The following is a 24,347-nucleotide window of genomic DNA, read 5'->3' as shown; positions in this document are numbered from 1 at the left end:
TGAAATAACAAATATGGGTGTGTGTAAAGAGAGAAGGTGAAAAATGTGGTCAGCTGGTCTCTGTCGTTGAGATGCCTGCTCTGTATCTCACACATCTCACTCAGGAGGAAGGGATGCGTGGGATAATCTAATATTTCTGAATGACTTTATTATATAAGAAATAAATAAGTCCAGATTTCTATGTAGTGTAATGTTTTCTGAAACAGAGTCCTCCACTACAGAGTGTTTGAGTGTGGTGCTGACTGGGAAAACTGGGAATGGGAAGAGCGCCTCTGGAAACACCATCCTGGGAAGAGAGGAATTTCTGTTTGAAACCAGCATTGATTCTACAACAAGAGTTTTCCAGAAGGCAGTTGGCAAGATTAGTGGAAGAACAGTTGCTGTTGCGGACACACTGGGCTTTTTTGACACAGGATTATCTAATGAAGTTGTTCAACTGGAGATAGTCAAGCGTGTTTCCCTGTCAACCCCATGTTGGACCCCATGTGTTTATCATAGTGTTAAGTATTGGGAGAATCACACAAGAGGAGCTGAACACTTTAGACCACATAGAGGAAACCTTTGGTCAACAGGCAAGAAAGATCAGCTTAGTTCAGTTTACCAGAGGAAGTTATTTGAAAAAGTCTATTTAAGATTTCATTCAAAGCAGTAAAAATACTAAACTGAAAAAGCTGATCAGAGATTGTGAGAACAGATTCCATGTCTTCAACAACAAAAACATCAAAGACTGTACTCAGGTCAGTGAGCTTTATAACAAGATTGACAAAATGGTGTCTGAGAACAAAGGCACTTTCTACACAAATGACATGTTCCAGAAGGCATCATTTAAACAAAAAAAGGAAGAAATACTGATGGAGAAAGTGATGAAGCTATAATGGAGGAATTGAAGGTCCATCATGAAATAGAAATTATTATATCGAAGTTGAAAAGGAGAGATTAAAGGTTCCGGGAAACAGGGAGAAAGAAGAGAAGGAGAGTGATAATGGAGTAATAATGAAGAAAAAGAAAGATGAGAGTGGCAGAGAAAAATAGAAGCACAGAAATGTCAAATAGAAATGCATCAGGACATGATGAGAGAGAAAAAATAAATGTGTGGAACAGTTGAAGAAAGAGAGAGACAAACAGGAGAAGAAACATTAAGCAGACCGAAAGAGACTGAAAATATTTAAACCACAAGAGGAAAGTGAGAGAGGAGTTTGAGAGAGGAGTTTGAAAGAGAGATAGAAAGAGATAGGCTATAATATGAATGGAGAGGAGATTCTTAATGGAGGCACATTCAGACATAGTTAGGTTAATTACATTCTGTATACATAAATATACATTTATATTATTATGTATAATAACAGTTAACTGTGATTGTGGATATGGATTCATGTTGACATAAATATTTAAACTGTCTTTTTCGACCTAAATACTATTTTATTTATTTAGTCTTATTAATATTTTATTGTTACTACTGTATCTATATTCTTAAAAAATTACAACAGGAAAAGTGTACACATGAAGGAAATGCCATAACAATAAAAGGACGATGAGATTGAGGGATTGGTAGAGAGAGCAGTAGAAGGCTCTGAAAAGGTGGTCAATGCTGCCAAAATGACGTGTGCCAGACTTTGCGGTCCCAATTTCTGCAGGCAAGAAATTGTGACTAGAGTCAAATATATAGAGCATCCATATTAGGAACATTATCATTCGTCCCCAGAAACTCCGTTCTTCCTCCTACTCAGTCATCACCCCTCCATCCTCCCTTGGTCAAGTATCCGCTGTCGCCTTATCAAACATCCCCCTCCCCTTGTCAATCGTCATTCCTTTCCTCGTCAATCATGACGATTGACAAGCGGAGGACTGACGATTGACTAGGGGAGGACTGACGATTGACAAGGGGAGGGCTGATGATTGACAAGCGGAGGACTGACGATTGACAAGCGGAGGACTGACGATTGACTAGGGGAGGACTGACGATTGACAAGGGGAGGACTGACGATTGACAAGGGGAGGGCTGATGATTGACGAGGGAAGGAATGACGATTGACTAGGGGAGGACTGACAATTGACAAGAGGAGGACTGACGATTGACAAGGGGAGGATTAAAGCTTAATCGGGAGGATGTTTGATAAGGCGACAGCGGATACTTCACCAAGGGAGGGGTGACGTTTGACCGATGGATGTGATGACTGAGTAGGAGGAAGAACGGAGTTTCTGGGGACGAATGATAACGTTCCTAATATGGATGCTGTACACCCGCGTACTTCTACTGTGTGCAACCAACCAAACCTAGAGAGGTGGAGATCACACTATGAATTTTTGTTATCTATGATCACGCCATCTGCAGGCAACTCCACGCCTGGGAAGGAAATACTCGAGCAGCCCACTCACTCGAGCAGCACACCACTGGACAGCACACAGAGGACATAACACGTACTCTATCTGCAGTCGAGGTATGTTGTTGTATTTTATGTTCTGTTCTCTGTAGACTAATAGTACACAGTTCGTTGACAAGTCGACAGTTAACTTTAGATGACTACAGTAACTGCCTTTCGCCAGTCGTATTTTGTTTTTACCAATTGTTTTAGTTGTATGTTTGTTTTATCGATTTAATTTATATTGAATAGATGCACTCCTCATCTGTAATGACCAAACTAGCTAACTAAGCAAACACTGTGCTAACGTAATTGAGGTTTGTTATGTATGGGCTTGCTAGTAAGATACTCTATACATGTCCTGGTGGACGAAACCTAGTTAAAACCATAGACTGTATATATAATGGACGACGCCCTTTCGCTCTTTTCCATTGGTGAAAAATGAAGCCACCAGTGTCCTGATTCGGCGCTGACATCTTGGACTTGCGTCTGCGCAGATAGCGATCTTGGGACCAGTTCTGCGCAGTAGTTATGCGCAGTAGCGAGAAGGAAGTAAAGCCGTAAAGCCGCGAAATCAACGGCGCCACCCCTGTGCCCCGCCCTCACTCTCCCTCGCAGAATGCGCATACCGTAATCAATCGCAAGTCCAAGTACAGTACAACCTTTGCTTGTTAAACCTAGACGATATGTTATAGCCTAACTTACATCATGTTTAACCTTAATTTAGAATAGGCCTAATACAAAAATAATTGGTAACTTCTAGCTAACGATCACCTGCTAGCTATTAACATGGCTATTAACGAGGCTTGTTGTCTTTTAGCTAACGTTAGCTAGCCCATTACATTTATTTACTAATTAAATAGCTTATAAATGTAACTTACCGAAAAAAATTCAAAGATCGATTGGAAATACCAGATCGGTTAGCACAATGTACTGCAGAACAACCCATTATGTCCGTGTGAAATTATATCAATTATAGAAATTTAGAGATTAAATGTAAAGTTCCAATCTCCTCAGTCCTCCGAAGATTCAGTGGCTCCTCGGCTCAGATAGCTGTCAATCACAGCTGTGAATCACGACGTCACACCACCGTTTTTAGAGCATTAAATAACTAACTAAAAACAAACTTATTTTAAAAACAAACTCTTGAATTTACATTAGCGTGATACAAACTACAGTAAATGACAGAAACCAGCTTCGGAAAAAATATATTTGAAGGGTAATTTAATTGTTTAGTTGATCTCGCGTCCCATTGAATAACATGGGGAGGGCGGGGTTTATGACCTATACTGGGACCACTCACCAGGGGGCGATCGAGACGTTTTGGCTTCACTTTTCAGGGCTTGTGCGGCACGCTTGGTTAAAACACGGCTGCTAACAGTGGAAATTATATTGAGATAGTACACAAGCCGGTCAAATGTTCAACTTTTACAGCCCATGAAAAACAAAAGTATACAAACAAATTCACACTATTCACGAAATTTCGGATAGCCAACGCCAGCATCGCCTGTAGCGTCCAACTTTACCGGCCACCTGCCTCCATGCTGCATTTTTTTGTTTGCGTCTGTGTAGGAAAATAGCGTGCAATCCTAAAGCTCATGGAATCCCATCTTTTTAAAAAGGACCGCAAAAGTTTAATTCTGTTTAAGTTATTTTAATGCATAATGGTGCGGAGAGCATTTCACAACCACCTACGCAAAATGCCGTGATTAGTCAGTCCCCAGCGGGTGATTTGCAGAAAGCCACTTCCTTTCATTGAAATTAATTGAGCCATTGCGAATAGTGTGAATGTACCGTAGGCACTTATGACCCCCTATACAGCACCCGCTGCGTTATATACAGCTCTGGAAAAAATTAAGAGACCACTGCAAAATTAGAGGTTTCTCTGGTTTTACTATTCATAGGTATGTGTTTGTGTAAAATGAACAGTTTTGTTTTATTCTATAAACTGACATCATTATTCCCAAATAAAAAATATTGTCATTTAGAGTATTTATTTGTAGAAAATAACAACTGGTCATAATAACCAAACCAAGATGCATTGTTTTCAGACCTGCAAAGAAAACATTCATATTCATTTTTCGTATTGGTTGTTAAGTGACATTCAGATAAGTTGGCGGTCATCTCGGTCAGCGGAGAGTCGTTTTCTCCCTCTGTCATGGTGCGGTGAGCAGCAGCGCCACCGTGCCATATTTCCACAAGTTCCCATATTCTCACGAACACATCCCGGACTGTCACATGTTTCCCATCTTCCACACCAGGTCCCAATCTAGCTCGTTTGTATGTGTATATATGTTTCCCCTCTGCTCCCCACATTGTGGATCATTGTTGCTGTCGCTGTCATTGTTGCTGTCTGTTAGTTAATCGGTGAGTGTTGTTTAATGTACTGTTTGAATGTTTATTGCTAAGACGCATGTTGCGCACTTTTATTTCATTCAGTCATTAGTATTGTTTTCCGTTCGTGTTTGGTTTGTTTGTTGAGTATTAAACCCACAAACGAGATTACTGCCTGCGCCTGGTTCCTAACCAACACTACACCACGACAAGTGTTACAGAATGATCCACCAAACCTGGAACCAGCAGGCAGTCCCTCCAGAGAGGGTATATACCTGGAGGGGCGATTGGGGGTCTGACTCCCTCTCCTCAGATGATGACGAAGCGGTCTATGAGAGAGTGGAGGAGGATCCCCTTGGGGAGCAGTGCTGGGGGTTGCCCCAAGACGGGTTCGGGGTGCCGCTGTGGGGCATGGACCAGTATGGAGTGGTCAAGCCCCTCACCAAAGAGCAAGGGGAGCTGGTGAAGGGTCTCCTGCAGGACATGCAGGAGGCAGGAAGGACAGGACGCAGGCGAGGCTGGAGGAAGAAGAGGGCGAGGTGCCCAAAGCTTGGTCCGAGGTCCCCCCAGGAACATTTTAGGGGGGGGCTGAGTGGGTGCCCGGGGGAAGTCCCGACGGCGCCCCCTCTATGTCCGGTGCCTCCTCGACCCCGTGCAGGCTGGCCAGGCTGTAGGCTGGCAATTAGGCGCACACCGCTTCCTGCTCCGCGGCCTTCCGCCGCCCCTGTCCCTGCGCCACGGCGCCGATTGCCCACTGCTGCTTTGGAGCAGCAGCCAGCGCCTCCTACCTGCCAGCAGTGGCAGTCAGCGCCCCCTGCTGCATTGGAGCAGCAGCCAGCGCCTCCTACCTGCCAGCAGCGGCAGTCGGCGCCCCCTGCTGCATTGGAGCAGCAGCCAGCGCCTCCTTCCTGCCAGTGGCAGCAGCCTGCACCGCCTGAGGCCGAGGAGGAGTGGCCTGCACCGCCTGAGGCCGAGGAGGAGTGGCCTGCACCGCCTGAGGCCGAGGAGGAGTGGCCTGCACCGCCTGAGGCCGAGGAGGAGTGGCCTGCACCGCCTGAGGCCGAGGAGGAGTGGCCTGCACCGCCTGAGGCCGAGGAGGAGTGGCCTGCACCGCCTGAGGCCGAGGAGGAGTGGCCTGCACCGCCTGAGGCCGAGGAGGAGTGGCCTGCACCGCCTGAGGCCGAGGAGGAGTGGCCTGCACCGCCTGAGGCCGAGGAGGAGTGGCCTGCACCGCCTGAGGCCGAGGAGGAGTGGCCTGCACCGCCTGAGGCCGAGGAGGAGTGGCCTGCACCGCCTGAGGCCGAGGAGGAGTGGCCTGCACCGCCTGAGGCCGAGGAGGAGTGGCCTGCACCGCCTGAGGCCGAGGAGGAGTGGCCTGCACTGCCTGAGCTTGCCGGGGTTTGGCTGCCACCGCCCTCTCCTGTCCCGGCCGCCCCGGCGCCTCCTTCGGCTCTTCCGGCTACCGACCCACCGTCGGCTCTTCCGGCTACCGACCCACCGTCGGCTCTTCCGGCTACCGACCCACCGTCGGCTCTTCCGGCTACCGACCCACCGTCGGCTCTTCCGGCTACCGACCCACCGTCGGCTCTTCCGGCTACCGACCCACCGTCGGCTCTTCCGGCTACCGACCCACCGTCGGCTCTTCCGGCTACCGACCCACCGTCGGCTCTGGTCCCGGCTACCGACCCACCGTCGGCTCTGGTCCCGGCTACCGACCCACCGTCGGCTCTGGTCCCGGCTACCGACCCACCGTCGGCTCTGGTCCCGGCTACCGACCCTCCTTCGGCTCTTCCGGCTACCGACCCTCCTTCGGCTCTTCCGGCTACCGACCCTCCTTCGGCTCTTCCGGCTACCGACCCTCCTTCGGCTCTTCCGGCTACCGACCCTCCGTCGGCTCTCCCGGCCTCCGACCCTCCGCCGGCTACCGACCCACCGTCGGCTCTTCCGGCTACCGACCCACCGTCGGCCACCGACCCTCCGTCGGCTCTCCCGGCTACCGACCCTCCGCCGGCCACCGACCCTCCGTCGGCTCTCCCGGCTACCGACCCTCCGCCGGCCACCGACCCTCCGTCGGCTCTCCCGGCCCCCGACCCTCCGCCGGCCACCGACCCTCCGTCGGCTCTCCCGGCTCCTGACCCTCCGCCGGCTCCTGATCTTCGGCCGGTTCTGCCTCCCCGGCCTGTCCCGACGGCTCCGCCACCCTGGTTAGTCTCGGCTGTTCCGCCCCCTCGGCGGGTTTGTGCCGATGGGGGTACTGTGCTGCCCCGCCCCCCCTCCCTTGGGCTGGGGTTCGTCTTGGCCCGTCCGGTGGCCGGGCCTTTGGGGGGGGGTACTGTCATGGTGCGGTGAGCAGCAGCGCCACCGTGCCATATTTCCACAAGTTCCCATATTCTCACGAACACATCCCGGACTGTCACATGTTTCCCATCTTCCACACCAGGTCCCAATCTAGCTCGTTTGTATGTGTATATATGTTTCCCCTCTGCTCCCCACATTGTGGATCATTGTTGCTGTCGCTGTCATTGTTGCTGTTTGTTAGTTAATCGGTGAGTGTTGTTTAATGTACTGTTTGAATGTTTATTGCTAAGACGCATGTTGCGCACTTTTATTTCATTCAGTCATTAGTATTGTTTTCCGTTCGTGTTTGGTTTGTTTGTTGAGTATTAAACCCACAAACGAGATTACTGCCTGCGCCTGGTTCCTAACCAACACTACACCACGACAAGTGTTACACCCTCTGCCAGTCTGTAGCTTTGTTGGCCCCTTGTTCTTATGAACCGCCGTCTTTGAAATTGTCAGGAAAGAAGCAACCTGAAGCTCACTGTATCCTGCCAGTAAGGCCAGAATTGAACCCTTATTTTCCTCACTCAAAGCTTTTCTTTTCAACTCTTTTGTCATGCTGAATAGTTATTTTTTCATTCAAATTGCACTGTTTTTGCCATCCAGCTGGTCCTATTGCAAGAGGATTGTGATGACCACAGCAGTGGTTTTTATTCTTTTCCTGGTTAAATTAGATTTGCTTCAGGTTATCAACTAATCAGTATATAATTAAGTAAAATGAGGTGTGCCTGTGTTGGAATTTAACAGACACTGGAATGGAATGGCTGACATGCATGTAGAGATGCTGATTTAAGACAAATTTGGAGTGGTTTCTTAATTTTTTCCAGAGCTGTACATCGTTAAAAACAGTGAAATCCCTGCCGGAGCTGAACTTTAGGGATGTTACCAAAATGCTACCAAAATGAAAGCTGTCTGTACTTGTGTAAGTTATCTGTACATTCGATCAGGATGGGTCAATAATGCAATTGTTTGGGAGGTGAAGGAGAAGAAATTCTTCATTGTCAAAGCGAAGTTTAGTGCTAACTTACCTACATTACCACTGGTTCTATGGGTGGTCAGTGTAGTGTAGTGTAGTGTAGCCAGTATAACAGAGAATCTTGGGACAAATGTACCGGTAATAATATACACGTTTTGCCAATGTCAGCTAAATCATTCCTACAATGCAAAAATGTTTCTCCTGTATTAACTTTATTATTTTAGTTAACGCTATATGTTTAACAAGAGAGCTTTAGCTAGCCTCATTAACGTTAGCTAGGCCATTGGAGTTGGTTGCATCAGTGCAGATGAAAACAGACCATGTCATTCATTACAATGAGTACATGTCGATATGATTGCAAATACAATATATATGCGGTTAGCTCATCCAATGGAACTGCCACTATCTGGCATTTAATATGATAAGTATAACTAGTAAAAGTTTTTGATGGTGGGCAATGGAAGGAGACTGTTTAATCCGCTATGTGGGCGTTCCCATAAGGTGTGATGTCACGTAAAAGCTATCAATAGCTAGCTAACACCTAGCCTATACATCAGACCAGCACATCCAGGAATTTTGTCTCTCAACACGTTCCCGCCCCTTTGTAGGGGACCACAAACGACACTGGTCATAGACATTCATGTAGAATAGTAGTACTAATCAACACGTGGAGGTCTGAGCAACCCTCAAAGGATATGCCTCCCCAGACCATCACTGACTCATGCCACCCTCATAGAGTCTTTTTCTGACAGTTTGGTCAGAAAGATGCACACCAGTAGCACGCTGGAGGTCTTTTGTAGGGCTCTGGCAGTGCTGCTCGTGTTCATCCTCGCACAAAAGAGCAGATACCGGTCCTGCTGCTGGGATGATGCCCTTCTAAGGCCCTGTCCAGCCTTCCTTGTGTAAAGGCTAGTCTCCTGGTAACTCCTCCATGCTCTTGAGACTGTACTGGGAGACACAGCAAGCCTTGTGGATGCATGTATGGATGTGCCATCCTGGAGGAGCTGGACTACCTGTGCAACCTAAATGGGCTGCAGGTACCACCTCCATGCTACCAGTAGTGACAAGGACACTAGCAAAATGAAAAACTAGAGTTTTTAAGTATAAGGAGAGAGCAATTACCTATAAAAATCATTACCTTTTTGGGTGTTGTCTTGCTGTTGCCTCTCCAGTTCACCTGTTGTCACTTTCATTTGTACCAAAACAGATGACACTGATTCACAATCGCTTATGCTTCCTAACTGGGCTGATTGATATCCCTGAAGTTTAATTTACTTGGTGTTATACAGTGATGATTATGTTCCCTTAATTTTTTTGAGCAGTGAATTTACCAGAGCAAAACAGATCTGATTTAAACATCTAGTGTCTCACCAGTAGATATGTCCTCTTGGCTGTTAGTGGTAAATCAGTAACACTTGACCCTAGGGGGGTGTGCATGGATTTGCTATGTCAAGAAAAAGGCAGATGATCACAGGCTGATAAAGGAGGCCGAAAGTCATTTGACTACAAAAATTGGCCCAATTCCAGTATACAAGTAGTTTTCTAGTTGAAACGCTATCATAATCAATAGAACATCTGTGAATGTGTTAAATGAAATGGTCAAGGAGAGCAATGACATGAAACTGACCAATTACATGTTTTCCTGTGTTAACAGAGACAAGTGCTACATCCAGTTGTGGACTTCTTTCTCACACATCTCACTCTGGAGTTGGAATAAACCGGACAGAATCCAGAAACTTGGGTCAACACTTTCATATCCATCCCTCTACAGTCAGTAGGATCAGGCCAGGGGACAAACACACTGAGAAAACTCCGGTCCAACAGGTCCTTCCCTACACTGGATTAATTTGTGTTGTTGTTGACCTCAACGCTGAAATGGAGGATAATTGGATGCAAGTTATCTGTCTTCTGACACTTCTCTCTGTCTGCAGAGCGCACGATGAAGGTAACACTGAGACACTAACACACTAGACTATTATACAGTGGGGAGAACAAGTATTTGATACACTGCCGATTTTGCAGGTTTTCCCACTTACAAAGCATGTAGAAGTCTGTAATTTTTATCATAGGTATTCTTCAACTGTGAGTGACGAATCTAAAACAAAAATCCAGAAAATCACATTGTATGAATTTTAAGTCATTAATTTGGATTTTATTGCATGACATAAGTATTTGATACATCAGAAAAGCAGAACTTAATATTTGGTACAGAAACCTTTGTTTGCAATTACAGAGATCTATACGTTTCCTGTAGTTCTTGACCAGGTTTGCACACACTGCAGCAGTGATTCTGGCCCACTCTTCCATACAGACCTTCTCCAGATCCTTCTGGTTTTGGGGCTGTCACTGGGCAATACGAAACTTTCAGCTCCCTATTCTATTTGGTACATTCACAACTGATATTTCCTGTATTATCTCTGTCCAACTTGCATGGAAACACTAATTATATTTTGGAATGTTCTGGTGTATCTCTTCTGCCGTTCATGGCCGAATAACTGACCACATCCATCCATGATATAACTAATAAAAACAAGTGTTTTAAGTGTTTAGGTGTTTGTCATTTCTTTCTGTTCCAGTTCAGGTTGTTGGTCAGGCTGAACCAGTTGTTGCCAACGTAGGTGATGATGTCATCCTCCCTTGTACTCTGAGAACCTCCAGCAGCACCGTCAACGCTGTTGAGGAATCAGTGGAGTGGCAGAGACTTGACCTCCAACCAAAAGAGGTGCATTTCTTCCGTACCCGTGACGACTACAATGATGACCAGAATCCATCCTACAGAGGAAGGACGGCACTTTTCAAAGGAGAAATGAAGAACGGGAACGTCTCATTAAAACTGACCAGAGTGAAACTGTCGGATGCTGGAAACTACACCTGCTTCGTTCCAACACTGAAGAGCCCTTTTCAAAAAGCCATGGTTCAACTCATTGTTGGTGAGTTTATTTAAACTTTGGCAACATGGATTGTCTGAGGTTTATCTTGGGTAGTCTGTCAAATATACACCCTAATTAAATAACAAATAACTATTCAAGCATTTGTCCTCCTTATGTGAAGCCTTTTCAGGATCATGCCTTTAGCTAGAAAGCGACCACACAGTCACTCATTTGTTTTAGTTCACATCATGAAAGTCAGCCCAGCCACCCTGTCCCCTTTAAGTCATCAGACATCCGTACAAGATGTTTTTCTGTTGTGTCTGTGGAGGTGGAGTATCTCGGCCAGACGTCTCTATAGTTGGCATTGATGCCATTGGAGTGGTCCTGGATTGTGAGGCCAGAGGGTTGATCTACAGACCTGAGATGACCTGGCGGGACAGTGATGGAAACATCCTCCCTGCTGATGGACCTACAGAGATCGAGACCGACTCAGCGGGTCGATACACTGTGAGAGGACATGTCACCGTCCAGAGGACTGACAACAACACGTTCACCTGTAGAGTTCTACAGCAGCAGATCAACCACACGATGAAGACAGAGATTCATGTTAAAGGTGGTGTTTTTTGATAGATTCATTTATTAATATCATCAACCTTTTTCGTCCAGAAGGTAATAAAGGATTCAGCTTGGTGGTTGGGGATGTCTTTATTATATAATAGGTTTTTATAATATAAACATTAGGCTTTTATAATTGTTCTACGTGGCTTATGTGTTTCAGATCGAATGTTTCCTGACACATCCCAGTCCTGGTGGAATGGCTGGTGGTGGGGCTGGGGGTTTGGTGGTCTGACCTGGGGTTTTATCTTCGGTCTGATTGTTGTAGTTCGCTACATCCTGAAGAGAAAATGTTTACTGACATGGGTCTGTCAAAGAGGTAAGTCATTGATGGGAGTTCCTCACCAGGTGCTGATTTAAAAATTTTAAATGTTCTTGTCCCGTCATTTTGAAGAAGCAGACACTTTGAAATTTTAAATGACTCCAGGGTCCTCATGTATCAATCGTGCGTACGTAAACCATGAGTAAGCCAGTTTTGACGCAAAAGTTGGCATTTATCAATGTTGAACATGATGGGAAAGTGTGTGTATCTCTACGCATCGTTCAACCCATGCGTATGCACATGAAGAATTGAAGAAATACCATGCTATTTCGGAAAAGCTGGTACAGGATTGTCAGCTGAAACACATGGGAAACGTTTTATCAATAGAAATATGAATTGCCTATAGGAATGCGCAAACAGTTTCCTGCAACATCATAGGCTTTTAGGCTACTAGCGTATGGGTTGTCATTTGTAAAATGTTGCACGTTCAATAATCCTGCTCAGTTTTTTCACATTAAGCATTGCCAAATGTAAAAAAATGCATTACAATTGTCAACTGTCACTTTTTCGAAATTCATGAAGATTCATGCAATAACCTTTCCAAGAGTAGTAATGCAAAATTCTGCAGTTATGCAAAATTATAAAATATGTAAATGTTAAATCTAAATGTAAATGTTAAATCTTCCAAACTTAATATTACTGACATTACAGTAATTGCCCACAAAACGGCAAGTCCGGGCGAATTAACAATAATACAAAATAATTATAAAGTTATAAAATGTGTAAACAATTCAGTGTTGCTTAAATTATTGATCACTGTGTGTGCTTATACATTAACTCAGAAACTGAACTGCAGAGACTATATCAAAACGTCATTACTGTAAAGGATTACATTGAAAGGGGATGTATGTAGGATTTACTCTCCATGTGGAAGTTGGGTGAATTGCAGCAAAAACGATTCACTTTGAAACCAACTCAGATCGAAACTAATATCACAAAAATTGATAAGCAGCTGTATTGGTAAACGTCAGACTGAAGGTGAGGGGGGCTGGTTAGTGGCAGCATGACTAGAATCATACTGCATTTGGACAAAACGCATACTATTACCGTCCTTTGTAGGATGGATATATACAGGACAGGCCAAAAGTTTGGACACACCTTCTCATTCAATGCGTTTCCTTTATTTTCATGACTATTTACATTGTAGATTCTCACTGAAGGCATCAAAACTATGAATGAACACATGTGGACTTATGTACTTAACAAAAAGGTGTGAAATAACTGAAAACATGTCTTACATTCTAGTTTCTTCAAAGTAGCCACTCTTTGCTCTGATTACTGCTTTGCACACTCTTGGCATTCTCTTGATGAGCTTCAAGAGGTAGTCACCTGAAATGGTTTTCCAACAGTCTTGAAGGAGTTCCCCGAGATGCTTAGCACTTGTTGGCCCTTTTGCCTTCACTCTGCGGTCCAGCTCACCACAAACCATCTCGATTGGGTTCAGGTCCGGTGACTGTGGAGGCCAGGTCATCTGGCGCAGCACTCCATCACTCTCCTTCTTGGTCAAATAGCCCTTACATAGCCTGGAGGTGTGTTTGGTGTCATTGTCCTGTTGAAAAATAAATGATGGTCCAACTAAACGCAAACCGGATGGGTTGTCATGTCGCTGCAAGATGCTGTGGGAGCCATGCTGGTTCAGTATGCCTTCAATTTTGAATACATCCCCAACAGTGTCACCAGCAAAGCACCCCCACACCATCACATCTCCTCCTCCATGCTTCATGGTGGGAACCATCAAATTTGGACTCATCAGACCAAAGCACAGATTTCCACTGGTCTAATGTCCATTCCTTGTGTTTCTTGGCCCAAACAAATCTCTTCTGCTTGTTGCCTCTCCTTAGCAGTGGTTTCCTAGCAGCTACTTGACCATGAAGGCTTGAGTCTCCTCATAACAGTTGTTCTAGAGATGTGTCCGCTGCTAGAACTCTGTGTGGCATTCAACTGGTCTCTAATCTGAGCTGCTGTTAACCTGCGATTTCTGAGGCTGTTGACTCAGATTAACTTATCCTCAGCAGCAGAAGTGACTCTGGGTCCTCATGTGAGCCAGTTTCGTTGTAGCGCTTGATGGTTTTTGCGACTGCACTTGGGGACACATTCAAAGTTTTCGCAATTTTTCCCGGATTGACTGGCCTTCATTTGTTAAAGTAATGATGGAACTCGTTTCTCTTTACTTAGCTGATTTGGTTCTTGCCATAATATGAATTCTAACAGTTAGGGCTGTCCAATCGGGCTGTCGGCTGTGTATCAAACCTGACTTCTGCACAACACAACTGATGGTCCCAACCCCATTAATAAGGGAAAAAAATTCCACCAATTAACCCTGACAAGGCACACCTGTGAAGTGAAAACCATTTCAGGTGACTACCTCATAAAGATCATTGAGAGAACACCAAGGGTTTGCAGCGGTATCAAAAAAGCAAAGGGTGGCTACTTTGAAGAATCAAAAATATAAGACACGTTTTCAGTTATTTCACACTTTTTTGTAATGTACATAATTCCACATGTGTTCATTCAAATTTTGATGCCTTCAGTGAGAATCTACAATGTAAATAGTCATGAAAATAAAGGAAACCCACTGAATGAGAAGAAGTGTCCAAACTTTTGGCCTGTACTGTAGTCACAACACCGTGCTGTCAACAGACTCCTGCAGACCGGTGCTTCCTGGATGTACCCATGAGCCCCATGGGACCTGTTAAAGATCAGGGAGGACTGGGTGGGAATGCATGCAAGGGATGAAATGAAAACCAAGTGGGCCCCACATATGTTAGCAGTGGAAATTTAGGTTGAAGTGGCAGAGGATTTGACCGAGGGGAAGGATGTAGGATGTACTTCCCACAGTATTTCTGGGAAGAGGATTGCCAAACGGAGTAGATGGGAGTCAACCGGCAGATGCATGGCAGTGAGAATAAATCAATAGTAGTTGTGTTAAAGTCACAGGGGAACCTGTTCTGCCAATCGGACATTCAATCAGCCCACAACGCAACCACCTATCATTTAGCACTAGCAGCCACTGTTAAACCACGTTCTGAACAACCCAGACCAACAGAGAAAACCAAAGGGAAAGTGGAGACTTACTCAGGCGATGGTAAACGAGTGGAGACCTGCTTGCCAGCGTGAGCCCCAGAGGGAATTGAACAGTGGAGGTGTTGTGGAGCTAGATAGCCTCTTGGAAAAGTCAATGCATGTATTTACATGAATTTCTCAGTAAATGTTAGAAAATGTGACAGTTGAAACTTGGCAATTGGCAATCCTAAATGTGCAAAAACTGTAAATTGTTGCACGTTCTGTAATCCTGCTCAAACGGCACCCCATATGGGTGTAGCAAGCATCATAACCCTACAGCCTGTAGGCTAGTTAGTCCCAAGACTATTACGTTGTAAAACTAGCCCTTTTAATGGGCATATCCATACAGATTGAAAACAATACGAACAATAGCACCATGTGCATGTGTGTAAAGCAACACATTCAACATTGCATATTTTAGCATATGTATGTTGTTGTATTTATAGATGCTCACTTTTATGACCTGGAAGTTCTTTGTGTTTTTTTTATGAGCTACAGCGTTATCACACATGTTGGCTTACAATTTGTAATTTGACAAAATTGACAATACATTTCAGAAATTACTTTAATAAAAAATTCTCACTGATTGAAAATGAATAGTACATAAAATATGTACGTTTATTCACCACAAATCGAATAAAACAGGCAATAGACCTACACAAAAATAAAAGCTATAGGCTATTGCTATGCTGCTAAAAGGAAAAATGCATTTAGCTAAAATTGAACAATCGTTTTAACCCAAGGTTTTTCCAAGTCATTGATTTTCTATAAAACGTTTTCAAGACAGCCTTGGCTGTCACAGCCCGGTTCAGTCCTCATTCGAAACCATACGAAATGCTGCTGCATTTGAAATTTTATGAAGTTGAAATGATAATTTACTGCAACCATCCCACAGCAACATGTCGGTGTTCCCATCTAGGACTTTTCCACTCAGATCTCCCCAGTCATGCAAGTGATTTGCTGGTCAATGGGAGAAATATCTGTCACACTTTGCCTACCTTCTGTAGTTTGGACACTGGTTAGGAGTGCAGCAAATCGCTTTCTCGGGTCTACCTTTACGGATCTCTGACCACTATATTTTATTAACAGCCACGTCTTGCAATGCAGAATATTTATGACTGCTGGTCAAGCTACTTGATACAATTTGAAAAATGACACACTTAGATTCTATATCACATAGTTATTTGAAGTTCACTTTATGGGAAATGTATTTTCTTGATAGTTTTTTCAGAACTGTCTCCACCTTGCTTCATGTATCGACTGAAATTATAGTCAATAGGGCTAATTTGGATACCTTATATGGGTAAGTTTAGGTGTTCTTTGGGCGGAGACTATAAGCTTGTTCACATGCAGAAGTATAGTATGGGTCTGACGCCTCGATCACACCTACGGCGTCAAAGCAAAAAGCTTGCAGAACATTTTCTGAGGCTCCGCAATTACTTGATTCTCCAAAGATGTTGCATGCTGCTTTTTTTTTTTAAATGGAGAGAATCATTTTCGCTGATTATATTGTTTGACAAGTAGCTATCTACATACAACTAACATAACCACATGGTTTTTAGACTTTATAAACTCATCTTTCAGTCAGTCACATTTTTCATGAAAACTTAATGCAATAAAGATTGAAGCAGGTTACATAACATGGGCTTTATTACAAGCCCTTAACTTTATTTTAAGTTACAGTATTAAACATTACACATCAATTAAATTTTTCTCACCTGAGGCAAAAGAACAGGTGTTCAACTTGACAAATGACTTTGCGTTACTCGTCCATTTTGGTCTGTGGTCCTACCTAGTGGTGTAGTGGTGCCCGGAGAAGTGGGTATACTGTAATCCAGTGGTATAGTAGTGCCCGGAGAAGTGGGTATACTGTAATCCAGTGGTATCGTGTTACCCGGGGAAGTGGGTATACTGTAATCCAGTGGTATAGTGGTGCCCGGAGAAGTGGGTATACTGTAATCCAGTGGTATAATGGTGCCCGGAGAAGTGGGTATACTGTAATCCAGTGGTATAGTGGTGTCATGACCTCCCAATATTACAGAGGGGTCAATGTGACCCTCCTGGAAAAGATTGAAAATCCTGGGATTTTGCTATTGACTCATAATTGTATCCTACTTTAGTTACTTGGTGTTTGGTAATGAAGGGCCTACTTTGCATCAGCAACACTGACTAAATGACAAACAAGTCATTCATAAGAAGACAACTGATGGCACCTTTATTCATATCTACTAGTTTCTTAGTAATGAATCATTTGATTGTTATTCATAAATATAATAAATGATGTGTCAGGCAGTCATTCATGCACTGGTATGCAAAATCATGATCCTATTAAACAGCCACTTTTAGGGTACAATCATTTATAAATTATTTATCAATCATTGGACCCCTATTTGGAAGTTGAAAACAAACAATTCAGCACTTTGTCAATAATTATTTAATGTAGCCAGAAACATAATCAGAACAGAGCTTGACAAGGAGTATTAACCCAACTCCAACCACTGACTCTATTGAGAGATGCAGAATATAATCAATCAATCAAATGTATTTATAAAGCGCTTTTTACAACAGCAGTTGTCACAAAGTGCTTTATAGAGACACCCGGCCTTAAACCCCAAGGAGCAAACAACAGTAGTGTTGAATTTCAGTGGCTAGGAAAAACTCCCTAAGAAGGTCAAATTTTAGGAAGAAACCTAGAGAGGACCCAGGCTCAGAGGGGTGACCAGTCCTCTTCTGGCTGTGCCGGGTGAGATATTAAGAGTCCAATATAAGGACACAAACTCTTTAATAGTGTGGTACAAAAATGTATTTAACTCCCATAGAGAATACTACAATAGAGAATACTACAGACAGGGGGCCTGTTGCACAAAAGTAGAATGAAGAAATCCAGGATAACTGAAAAAGCGCAGCTTGACTTAGCGTGATCCGCTCATCGCGGCTTAACCGGTTGCACGTTTGCCGAGCCAGGATGAGAAGGTGAAGCTATGTCAAGCCAGGTGTAGATAGTCGGGATAAATGCACGTCCACGGCTTTCTGAAATAGACCACGGTATCGATCACAGATTCACTGATTCAGATATAGAGAAGACGCGTGCTGCATATTTTTCACCCGAGGAGCAGCAACTAATTATGGAAAGTTATGAGGAGGTAAAGCATATAATATGTAGAAAAGGAAATACGGCGGCTGTTATTAAACTGAGAGAAAAAGCCTGGCAGACAATAGCGGACCGACTGAATGCGGAAGGATTTAAAAATATCTACTTTCTAGAAAAGTTGTACACTGTTTTAATTGCTTTTAATATGCTTGTTTTATGTGTCGGTTTCAGTGCTGTATCTCGTTGTGTGCTAAATGTGCTGGTTGTGCTGTAGGTGTCTTTGAGTAGCCTAACATGTAAAGCACAATATAAATAACATTATATTATTTAGCCTACTTTGCCATAAAAGTGAGCAGAGGGAATTAATGTTCCTCAGGAAATTTACCCTAAAGACTAGGTTTAATTTCAAACTCTCATGAGTGAATGTTTTACAACCATGTGCACAAATCTCTAGAAGCTATGTCTAAGTCTAAATATCTTCCTACAATTAATGTTCATACAGAACAAATGTGACTGGGGGTGCCAGCTGCAGACAAAGTAAGCTACTATAATATCGAATAAAACATTAGGCCTAATTAAGGAGTAACAAAAACAATCCTTTATTGGAGAAGGACAAGACAATGAAATCACTCATCTGAAATAATGTATTGGTCTCTGACCAGCCTGCCATTAATGTCATCTGGGAATATAGCTGCATTGTCCCACTCAATCTCCGGTGCCACTGCTGGACCCCTTTCCTTTCTCAGACAGGCAATATTGTGTTGGACCGTGCAGGCTACAGTAATGTCACAGGCCCTGTCTGGGGTGACCCTCAGGTGGTGGAGACACTGAAATCGTGACTTGAGAAGGCCAAATGCCATCTCAATTCAGGCCTTTGTTCTTGCATGGGCAAGATTGTATCCTTGCTGTGCTGCTGTCTGAGGGTCTGCAAGGGGAGTGAGAAGTCTCACAGGCATAACCCTTGTCTCCCAGCAGAACGGCAGAGAATTCACCTTTGACGCAATTGTGTTTATCAGTGAAATGTGTGTGGCCTACCTTGTGATAGTCTCTGGGAAATGGTACTGGACCTAAAAACTCGGGAGTCATGGATGGACCCAGGCCACTTTGCCTCCACATTGGTAATGATGCAGGCAGCATCACAGATCATCTGAAACAATGCAATGTTTCCTATTCAGTATACATGTCATGCACAGAATACATTTGGGCTAGTTGACAGTAACTAAATAATTTTTACCTGAACATTGATACTGTGGAAGGATTTTCTGTTGACACAATCTCCTTCGTGGGCCCCTGAGGGGCGTTTAATGCGGATCTGTGTGCAGTCCAGCGCACCAATGACATTAAGGAACGCTGTAACACAAAATAGTCTGAGTATATCCTGTGACTGTTGTAATGTGACACGTTTTTGCAATCTGTAATTCATGTTACCTGAAATCTTGTAGAAATCTCTTTGATGAAGCACATTCTTCTGTGGCCAGCGAAGGTAATAAAGATGTGTGCCAAGGATTTCAGTGCCAAACACACTTCTGACACAACGGCAAATAGTGCCTTTATTTAGAATTTCGGCATGTCCCACGGCATATAAAAACATGCCGCTTCTAAAAAAACGCAGTGCCACACAATAACGGATTCCATCTCCAGTAAATCGATACCTCTCATGCAGGTACTCGTCGGGAAAAGCTAAAGGGTCTGATCTGTCCCGAAACACCCTCTCACGTTTGAAAGCATGTCTAAATATCAGCGCTTCTTCATCCAAAACGTCATTCAGAAATGGGCATGCCATGGTGCAGGGAGAAACACAGGTGAATGGGACTTCATATATTGCCCTCATCACTGACTTAATTGAAATCCCTGTTGCAAATTCATCAACCATTTCAAACCATCTAAACTGCAATAGTAGGATTTAAATTAAACTCGTCACAGCAATAGTGACAAGTAATGCGTGTTAATAACAATAAAGCAGAACACATTCAGAAGACAACGGAACGACTGTTAAAGACGTTTTTTTCGAGTCAGAGCGGCAGCTGATTTAACACAAGACTCCAGGATTAATCTTAGCCTGGCTGTTAGCCTGCTCTGGAGCAGGCTAGCTGCAAAGAATAAATCTCCATGGTTACTTGGCTGGGTTTAATTCAGCCTGCTTTTGTGCAACCAAGTCAAAGCTAAATTAATCCAGGATAACTTGGATATCCCGGCTTAATCCCTTATCCTGGTTTTGTGCAACAGGCCCCGGGTATTTGAAAACAAAAAATCCAAAACATACACAAGACCAAAGTTCTGTAACTGCTTATGAACTCCAATGCTGCAAGCCAATTGCACCGATCCATTTGAAATGTTGGATTTCCACATACGCCAGAATTTAGTTAGAAACATATGCAAGATTGATACATGAGGCCCCAGGACCTTTAATAAAATAAAAAATTTATGTTTTCATTGTTTCTTCCCACTTTATGACTGATATGTTTGATGTTATTTTATTTCATTCTACTTGCTGTGTTTATGGCATTATGTTGAGATTTTAAATGAACTTTAAATTTGATTTGACCGATATGAGAAGCACATCAACTCAGAGCGTTGGACAGCTCATGGGCTACTGTCAATATTATTTTACTCTGATGAGCTCTGCCTCAGACAGTTAGATTTGGTTTGATTAGTTGCATTTAAAAAGGAATGATTAAAAAGGTTTATCTACAGTGTGAGACAGTGGGGTCTTGAGATAAATGCAGGATCTAATGGAAAATAACGTAACAGACAAAACATTTCCAATGTTTCCAGGTTTAGTTACAAAGTTTTAGTTCAGTCATTCATTTAGATAAATCATTTTCTGTGGGTATTTTGCTCTGCTGTTTTTTTACAAAATCTGTGCTAGTTGCCCATATTGACTGTTTATTTAGTTCCTATTAATGTAGAAAACACTTACCTAGCTGCCATTTCTAATCACTTTCTCATTCTATTCAGGATTAAACGAGAACCCTCAGACAAATGGGACGTCAGAGCGGAATGAAAATCCACAGGAGAATCAGAATTCACTGTTGAATGGGAATGAAAGGTCCAACGGCACCATGCCACATGCTGATGACTGTGTTGTCTGGGACACGGATTCCAGCAGCTCTTCAGTATTCCTGGGGCGGGGGGGGGGGCTCCTCCACAATTCTGCTGGGGGACTTCAACGCACACGTGGGCAATGATGGAGACACCTGGAGAGGCGTGATAGGGAGGAACGGCCTCCCTGATCTGACCTCGAGTGGTCGTTTGTTGTTAGAGTTCTGTGCTAGTCATGGATTATCTATAACGAACACCATGTCCTCTCCTTGAACTGCCACCTTAACGTGGTGGAGGGGTTTGAGTACCCGAGTGACCCTAGGAGCTATGTTGTCTGGGGCTATATGCCCCTGGTAGGGTCTCCCAAGGCAAACAGGTCCTAGGCGACGGGTCAGACTAAGAGCGGTTCAAAAACCCCTTAATGAAGAAAAAAATCATGTGTTCTGTGACGTCGCCCGGCATGGCGCAGCCGGGGCCCCACCCTGGAGCCAGGCCCGGGGTTGGGGTTCGTTCGCGAGCGCCTGGTGGCCGGGCCTTTCCCCATGGGGCCCGGCCGGGCCCAGCCCGAACGAGCGACATGGGGCCACCCTCCAGTGGGCTCACCACCCACAGGAGGGACCATAAGGGGCGGGGGCCTAGACTCCCGGCTGGCCTGGGAACGCCTCGGTGTCCCCCCGGAAGAGCTGGAGGAAGTGTCTGGGGAGAGGGAAGTCTGGGCATCCCTGCTTAGACTGCTGCCCCCGCGACCCGGCCCCGGATTAAGCGGAAGATGATGCGATGCGATGCGAACACCATGTTCGAACATAAGGATGCTCATAAGTGTACCTGGTACCAGAGCACCCTAGGCCGAAGGTCGAAGATTGATTTTGTGATCGTGTTATCGGATCTGAGACCGCATGTTTTGGACACTCTGGTAAAGAGAGGGGCGGAGCTGTCAACCGATCAACATCTGGTGGTGAGTTGGGTCAGGGGGTGGGGGAAGACTCTGGACAGACTGGGAAAACCCAAACGGGTGGTACGGGTGAACTGGGAACGTCTTGAGGAGGCCCCCGTCCGAAAGATCTTCAACTCACACTTCCAGCTGAGCTTTTCTGGCATCCCTGTGGATGTTAGGGGCATTGAACCTGAGTGGTCGATGTTCAAAGCCTCCATTGCTGAAGCTGCGGCGGGGAGCTGTGGTCTAAAGGTCTTAGATCCATCAAGGGGCGGTAATCCTCAAACACCCTTGTGGACACCGGTGGTCAGGGAAGCCGTCCGACTGAAGAAGGAGGCCTTCCGGGAAATGTTACCCCGGGGGACTCCGGAGACGGCTGCAGTGTACCGACAGACCCGAAGGGTTGAGACCTCTGCTGTGAAAGAGGCAAAACAGCGGGTGTGGGAGGAGTTTGGGGAAACCATGGAGAAGGACTTTTAGTCGGCACCAAGATGTTTCTGGAAAACCGTCCGCCACCTCAGGAGGGGAAAACGGGGAACCATCCAAGCTGTGTACAGTAAGGATGGGACACTGTTGACCTCAACTGATGAGGTAATTGGGCAATGGAAGGAACACTTTGAGGAACTCCTAAATCCCACTAACACGCCCTCTATAGTGGAGGCAGAGCTGGAGGCTGATGGGGAAGCATCGTCAATCTCCATGGCAGAAGTCACTGAGGTAGTCAAACAACTCCTCAGTGGCAAAGCTCCGGGGATTGACGAGATCCGACCCCAAATGTTGAAAGCTTTGGGTGTGGAGGGGATGTCTTGGATGACACACCTCTTCGACATTGCATGGGAGTCGGGGAAAGTGCCTAAGGAGTGGCGGAACGGGGTGGTGGTTCCCCTGTTCAAAAAGGGGGACCAGAGGGTGTGTGCCAATTACAGGGGTATCACACTTCTCAGCCTCCCTGGGAAAGTCTACTCAAAGGTACTGGAAAGGAGGGTTCGGCAGATAGTCGAACCTCAGATTGAAGAACAATGCGGATTCCGTCCTGGTCACGGAACAATAGACCAGCTCTTTACTCTCGCAAGGATCCTGGATTGGGCCTGGGAATATTCCCATCCAGTCTACATGTGTTTTGTGGATCTGGAGAAGGCGTATGACCGGGTCCTGTTGGGGAAGTTTCTGAAGCCTGACATTTTCTAACTGATTAAACGACTGAGCAACTGTTTAGATGAGAAAAGGAATGTTGGTTGTGCTGTGGGAAAGGAAGTATGAGGTGTTGAGGTAAACATGAAGCTCCAGCAGGACGGGGGTAGATGCAGATCAATGGGTTTTAGGACAGGGTAGGGGAAGATACACAACAGGGGGTAGGAAGGATAAGGAACATAGGTGGTTTTATGGTGCGACCATGTGGATTCCTAACCCCACCCATTTCTCTATAAATATTGAATGTATTTCCCAATGCTTTAGAGCAGAGGTGTCAAACCGGTTCCACGGAGGGCCGAGTGTCTGCAGGTTTTTGCTCTCTCCTTGTACTTGATTGGTTAATTAGGTCACTGATTGGTTAGTTTCTACCCTCACCTGGTTGTGTAGGTATGAACTAGGAACCAATTTATAGGAAAAACCAAAAACCTGCAGACACTCGGCCCTTTGTGGAACCGGTTTGACACCTGTGCTTTAGAGACTCCTCAGATGATTTTGTCTGTAAGCGTTTGACGCGTCTCTCTTATTTGCAAATAAATAATATTAATAAAGACTGTTAATAGTGCCCAGAGGATCTCGTCTCTGTACTTCCTTCTAAAAGAGTTCTGATCGATAAAATTCCCGTCACAGTCCCCCGGGAGATACTGTGGGAGGTGCTGCAGGAGTATGGGGTGAGGAGGTCCCTTTTGAGGGCTATCCAATCCCTGTACGTCCAAAGTGAGAGCTGTGTTCGGGTTCTCTGTTGTAAGTCTGACTCGTTCCAGGTGGGGTTTGGCCTCCGCCAGGGCTGCGCTTTGTCATCATGTTTGTAACTTTAATGGACAGGATATCGAGGCGTAGTCGGGGTGGGGAGGGGTTGCAGTTCGGTGGGCTTGGGATCTCCGCGCTGATTTTTGCGGATGATGTGGTCCTGATGGCATCATCGGTCTGTGACCTTCAGCACTCACTGGACCGGTTCGCAGCCGAGTGCGAAGCGGTTGGGATGAGGATTAGCACCTCTAAATCTGAGGCCATGGTTCCCAGCAGGAAAACATTCAATGTAAATCACTTTTTAGCAGTGAGGTACATGGAGAGAGAAAGCTTGTCACTTTTATGTGACCGCTAAAATACTGTAAGAGGCTGTTTCTGTCTTTGTGTTTAAGCAACAACAGAACAAAACATTGAGTGTTATTAGTATTGCTCATATCTGTTCCAATGGCGCTTGTTAAGTAC

General features: G+C 44.9%; 1 protein-coding gene across 1 annotated transcript; it reads left to right on the top strand.

Annotated features, from left to right (window-relative positions):
* Positions 1 to 2,281: 2,281 nt before the first annotated feature.
* LOC105006969 (V-set domain-containing T-cell activation inhibitor 1) lies at positions 2,282 to 23,975 on the top strand. Its single transcript, XM_034291348.1, has 7 exons — positions 2,282 to 2,438; positions 9,665 to 9,955; positions 10,587 to 10,940; positions 11,209 to 11,493; positions 11,659 to 11,814; positions 20,930 to 21,087; positions 23,961 to 23,975. The coding sequence occupies exons 2-7, from the start codon at positions 9,886 to 9,888 to the stop codon at positions 23,973 to 23,975; spliced, it is 1,038 nt and encodes a 345-aa protein (XP_034147239.1). The 5' UTR covers positions 2,282 to 2,438; positions 9,665 to 9,885.
* The last annotated feature ends 372 nt before the right edge of the window (positions 23,976 to 24,347 follow it).

Source organism: Esox lucius, chromosome 3, assembly GCF_011004845.1.
Source record: "Esox lucius isolate fEsoLuc1 chromosome 3, fEsoLuc1.pri, whole genome shotgun sequence".
NCBI lineage: Eukaryota > Metazoa > Chordata > Actinopteri > Esociformes > Esocidae > Esox > Esox lucius.
This window is presented reverse-complemented; position numbering and strand designations above follow the sequence as displayed.